The 6,281-nt window shown below is 41.9% G+C and overlaps 1 protein-coding gene across 1 annotated transcript; it reads left to right on the top strand.

Moving 5' to 3' along the window:
• Nucleotides 1–3,145: 3,145 nt before the first annotated feature.
• Nucleotides 3,146–5,848, top strand: igfbp1a (insulin-like growth factor binding protein 1a). The gene is made up of 4 exons (XM_034237316.1): nt 3,146–3,736; nt 3,852–4,021; nt 4,312–4,440; nt 4,686–5,848. The coding sequence occupies exons 1-4, from the start codon at nt 3,364–3,366 to the stop codon at nt 4,794–4,796; spliced, it is 783 nt and encodes a 260-aa protein (XP_034093207.1). The 5' UTR covers nt 3,146–3,363; the 3' UTR covers nt 4,797–5,848.
• The last annotated feature ends 433 nt before the right edge of the window (nt 5,849–6,281 follow it).

Here is a 6,281-nt window from a genome sequence, read left to right as displayed (position 1 = left end):
ACATTACCCTCACAAGGACGCAGATAGGTCCTATAAAAACAGTTAATCTCAGGACAGATTAAGACAAACACACTGCGTCAGGAAAACACATCAATGTAGTTATACAATTTTAACTTTCAACTTCAAAGTATTTCAAAATTACTATCAGAATCGTGTTAAATTGTTTAATATTTAGAGAATGCTTTGGTGTTTTGGTGCAGAACATGAAAAAGCAGGTACAAAAATCAAACATTACAAAAATGCAATACAGATATGAGAAGGTACATTCAAAATATGAACTATATGTCTTTACTGGTAGAAGTATTTCAATGTTTACTGTGTTATATCACACCAAAATTCATTTCACACTCCGTAAAAGTATGCAGTTTGCAGTACAAAGTGCCAGTGTACTACGTGTGCATAATTCATTGTTTGACATTAGTATATCTGACGTTAATTATTACAAACACATGGTAAATCCCCCAACAGCCCTTTGAATGGCTTTAAGTAACTTATCACATTTACTAAAGTATTATTCTTAAGTATGACTTAAGTAGTCTTTTTCACTTTACATTTGTTCAATTCTGAAATATGTATTTAGATCTTGCAGTCTCTTTCACATTGTACGTTAAGATAAATATTTTGAGTACAGCCTTGTACTCTGAATTTTAAATAAATAATAGAATTATTCAAATGTTACCCAAGTTTAGGGATCCAAATACTTCCTTCACCATTGTCATATTAACGTTTTATACTACGGTACAAAAACCAATTAAAAAAAGGCGGCAAAATGTACAATATTAACATTGATTTCTGAAATGTAATGGAGTATTTACATGTAAGTGCACAGAAGTACCTCTTCCTTCCGCTGTCAGGTTTTTTTTCACGATGAGAATGAGGCCATTGTGGACTTCCTGTTCAGTGAGAGTGATAAAAAACAAACATGGGGACATCCTGTTGGACATGCTGTATTGGCTGCACATGTGCATTCATCACAAGTATTATAAATAGATGGGATTAATAAAAAACACTTCGACCTAAGATGTTTAGCTGATTGGCTCAGTACATGTTGCACAGACAGACAATTTTGGGGACAACGTGTATAAAATATTCCCCTTTGATGGAATGGTAAAGCCATAAAGGCACACCTGTGATGGAATGTCAGGTATTTCAGAACACGTGCTAAAGCTAAGCAACAACCTCATCTTCCACATTATTTCCACAGACTTTTTTCTTTTACAACAGACAGATATGCTATTGATCTTTAGCCCTTTAAACCAGTGGTAGAAGAAGTCAACATGTTTTTGACTTAAGTATTAAAAAACAGGTATACATACTATCTCAATCCTACCTAACTGGAAGTCTACAAGTATCATCAAAAGTATGTGTGTAGTAATTAGCACCCAATGTGCATATGCCATAATGTAACAGTACATTAATTAGTTCAAGTACTAAAGGGCATTTTTATTTCATGCATCTATTCTTCTACTGTACACTACATTTCACTTTAGTATATGTGGTGGAAATTATAGTTCCCTTAAGATAAACTGATAAATGATTCATGGACAAAGTTTGTCTTTTTTTATATTAAATACAGTGGCCCTGAAGTGCAAGTCAAAACAGAATTTCAGAAAACACCACAGCATTTCAGGAAACACCACTTTTAAAATGTCTTCCATATGAAATATTATTTTACACACTGTCTTTTGATATTGAACTTTGTATGAAGTCACACAATCACTAGATTGTGTTCCTTGTGGTGTCTGACACTTACTTATCATACTTGATTTAGCCTGTTGTTCCCAAGATATAATGAAGTGTTTAATCATATGTGTTGAAAGACTAAATAAAGTATAGGGGAAGCACATCTTAGGCTTGATTTATTTTTGAACATTTAAAGCACACTAAACAATACAATGTTTTCCTATGATTCATGGTGAAATAAAAGTACACAGTTGCAGAACGTGTGCATACTCTAGCCAAATGTACGTGACTATAAGGTCTAATAATTGATACTGTGTTATTGGACTGAATTCACCCTAACAGACAGATGCAAATGTGTTATGGGGGGCAGTGGGACTAGAAAATGCTCTCACGCCACATTAGATTACAATATAGGCTTTATTTAGCCCGGGGCTTTGAAGAATACAAATCTGGGCATCACGTGAGAGTGACTGTTAACACCAGTTGACAGATGATGCAATACTATAAAGCAATTGCATGGAGCCGATCGCAATAGTATATTTTTTTTAAAGGCTCTAATTAACGAAAAAGTGAAAATAGAATGAGTAGTTTGCTTTCATATTATAGTTTATTTCTGTTTTGCGTCATTGTGTGAACGAAGGGATAGGGTCAGGAGTATCAGGACACCAAATGCTTTGCAGCAGACCGTAACAACGTGCATGTTGTCCCGCGCGGAGGGACCATTAAAGCCCCCAGAGTGGCCATAGGGACGTGTCTGTGGTCATGTCAGCGCAGCCCCCATTCATAGCTCTGGTCTATTATTATCCCAGGAAACGGGTAATTACAACGGGACATCTCCTGGACTGAGTCCAAAGCCGGCTTCTGACCGAGCGCGCACGCGTGGGACAGAGAGGGCTCCTCATTTATGCAGTTTTTCTAAGAAAGTTGGTTTCATAATTCCCTCTGTAATGCACGAATGCATTTAGAGGGCGATCTCAGCGGTGTCTCAGCGGGCTCTCAGCGTGGGCGTGCGTAATTTGCGCTCATAACTAGTTTCCCCCAAAGTTGTGGAAGAAGTTCGTGCAGAACAAACCCGCCATGAATGGATAACGTTGTTCCTAAAGAGAGGAGCTCGTTTGTGTCCGCAGGGAAAACAAGGATCTGCTTCACTTCTGTTATCGATTAAACCCCCCGAGTAACGCTGTGTGCACGTATTCCCGTTGCCACTGCTGAAAACAAACAGAAAGAAAGTGCTGAGTTGTTACTGTAAACTGGCAGAGAGGGGTAAAGTAGTTTGGGGTATCACCCGGGTGAGAAAAGGGGGTCCTTGACTGCAACATCAAACAGTGGTGTCGTCACTTGCTTGCGATACGTGCAAGCACTGCCTATTCCAAAATAAATATTGACGTGAGTGTTGTATTCAAATGAGCTGCCCGACCGGACATAGGCGGGCCAATCACAGCCCATCGTATCATCACACCTTCTTTTCAGAAATCATTCATAACGCGGATGCGTCAAACACTCACCCGGCTATAAATACGGCTGCGCGCAACGCACAGTTAGACATTTTCCCAAAATCAAACGCAAGACGCAACTGAGCAAGAACCGTGGGAATCCGGCTTCTTTACCTTTGATTCAACCTCTCTACCTTGCTCTACATTTTTATATTCTATATTTAATATCCAGCTCACTGTGTTGACCATGGGTGGATTATATTTGAAGCACGTCGTGGTGGCAGCGCTGTGCTCCGTGCTGGCCACAGGGACGCTGGGGTTCCCGGTGGTGGGGCCAGAGCCGATCCGATGCGCCCCGTGTTCTCCGGAGAAGCTGAGCCAGTGTCCAGCGGTGGCACCCGGATGCGCCGAGGTGTTGCGGGAACCCGGCTGTGGATGCTGCCTCGCCTGCGCCCTGAAGGCTGAGGAGCTGTGCGGGATCTACACGGCGCCGTGCGGCTCCGGACTGAGGTGCACCCCGAGACCCGGCGACCCCCGGCCGCTGCACTCCCTCACCCGGGGACAAGCCGTGTGCACGGAGAGCACTGAGCAGGAGCTGATCCCCGAGCCCCAGACACAAGGTAGGCCTATATGATCCAGCACCCACATCAAAAATCCTCATTCTCACAATCCCCAAAGTCTGATAACAGTTACATCCAGTCAGTGCCGCTTGATTTATTCTATTTTCTTCCTCAGATCAGGGAGAGCCAGAGGCAGAGATGGACAACGTAGCCATCGTCTCGGACCCCGGCTCCAGCCACTACCTCCCCGGCCACAGTAACCCCTTCGACCCGAGGGTTGCTCTCGACGCTCAGGAGAGCATGAAAGCCAAACTCGTAGCCATCCGCAAGAAACTGGTGGAACAGGTGAGAGCCAGAACCCTGCACCAGTACCATTGTGTGAATTCTGTGAGATTCCCCTGAGTGCAAAATGTTGCTAAAAGTTTTTGGGGAGGTTTAAAGGGGGGAAATGACTCGTGCACCACAAGAGGGAGCTCGTGTGCTATTTGAGGATATGGTGTAGAGAGAGAGGGGGAGGGGGCATGGTATTACAAGTTTTATATTGATGTCAGCCCACGTGCTTGCTGATAATAAAGCAGTATTATTTCTGTGTTGGCACTCAGTTAACCCATCCCTTGTCTGTTTCATCTCCACAGGGGCCCTGTCATGTTGAGCTGCAGAGAGCCTTGGATACAATTGCCAAATCCCAGCAGAAGTTAGGAGACAAATTAACCAGATTCTACCTCCCCAACTGTGACAAACACGGGCTCTACAAACCCAAACAGGTTGGTACATTCAGCAAAATGTGCTCTGAGTGTGTGTATGACTCCATGACAGCATTAAGTTGCATGTGAGCCAATATTATGTCAACCACAGTTTAGCAAATGAGTGTGTGATGCAGGTAGGGATGTGTTTGGCACCTCCACAATGTGTGTTTTGTTGGAGTGTGGTGTCACCCAGTTGCATGACTGTACATGTGTGTGACACATGGGCAGTTGAATTAAAAAATGATTTTGTGTTTCTCCTGCAGTGTGAATCCTCTCTTGATGGACAGAGTGGTCGATGCTGGTGTGTGAGCTCCTGGAACGGAAAGAAGATGTTAGGTTCCACCGACCTGCCTGCAGAAGCCGAGTGCCCTTAAAGAGATCACCCTCTGATGAAGATCTCACAAACAAAAAAGAAGAAGCAAGCCACTGATTTTCTTTCTATTTTTTTGATAGCTGTTTATTTATTGATCCTGTCCATGGTGGTGTTTAATTCAGGTACACTGTCATTGTGGGGTTTCTGGGTCCAAGCCACCCAAAAACCCCTCCCCCCTCCCTCCTCTTCAAACACCCGTCCAAAAGAGAAAAAGAAAATCTATTTTTGTTTTCTGAAAGATTTTAATATTGTTGCATTTACTTCTACTCTTTAGCCTTATTTATTTCAACATTATTTCATTTGTTATTTGTAATTATTTTATGAGTATTTATATCTTTTTTTTTTGCGTTATTGTTATTATTATATTATTATTTTTGATGGGTGTATAAAGTGTATATATGTATCTTGTCCCTGAGGAACTCCACTGCTGAGTTGAGCTCGCTCTACCCTTAAAGGAGTTGTCTGGAGGTTTGGTTTGTGACAAACCAAGCAAGAACAAAAGCACTGAGTGACCAAAAGTCATTTAGAAGTATTTCTAAATGTTGTTTTTATGATTCATTTTCACATTGTTGCCATTGTTATGGACTTTTTTGTTGTTATTATTGTGTTTTTTTATTTTCTCATGTGGCACACGATCAGCTCTTGTAAGTGAATGCAAAACTCTCAGTCCTTAAACAGTACTCAGAAAACATTTCCCATGGTTCCATGGGGTTACAGTTAGCACGACAGGCGGTGCCACCCATGCACCGCTTCTCACACGGGTATTTCTACATTAACCTACCTCCGATATTTATGTGTCTGTTGTCAGTTGTGTTGATGTATATGTCAAAAAAAGACTTGCTATTTTACTTTTCATGTCGCTGTTCTCTCTGACAAAGAACACATGACCACAAAGAGCGCGTCCGCTCGACCTACATGCTGCTGTTGGAGAGATAATTATTGTTTATGTGAGTCTATTCCAAAGTGACTAACTGCTCATATGTACACTTTTGTAATTGAGATGTAATGTAAGAAGAAAAAAAGGTGATATATTTAATAAAAACATTAACCTCAGCTATGTGGCCTCTCTTTCACCTCAGGCAGGTTGCACAAACATCCATAGGTGGCAAAAACATAAACATCACAATAGTTCCATCAGGACATGATTATGAAAGTCTGCGTTCAGATGCACCCATGCACCACATATTTCTATATTGGGTGTTTTTGTGCAGTCTTATCACGGGGATCTAAAGTGGAGGTCTTTGTCTAACTTTAGGCAGTTCGCGGGGACGTGCAGCACCGCGCTGCCTTTTGACCTGCTCTCTGTTTGCCTTGGTCGGGCACAGGAATTCGTCTCAACCTCTCGTGCCCACTGCCAGCCTGCATGGCACCACCAGATTTATTTAGATTTTTTTACAAATTGAACCTCTGCTTTATCCTTATTGACACATTCCATTCAAGGACTTCAACAGGAGCAAATTTGAGTTCTGATGATCGACCCTTTTAG

This window comes from Gymnodraco acuticeps, unplaced genomic scaffold (genome assembly GCF_902827175.1).
Source record: "Gymnodraco acuticeps unplaced genomic scaffold, fGymAcu1.1, whole genome shotgun sequence".
Taxonomy (NCBI): domain Eukaryota; kingdom Metazoa; phylum Chordata; class Actinopteri; order Perciformes; family Bathydraconidae; genus Gymnodraco; species Gymnodraco acuticeps.
Note: the sequence above shows the minus strand (reverse complement) of the source record. Positions and strands in the feature narration are given on the sequence as shown.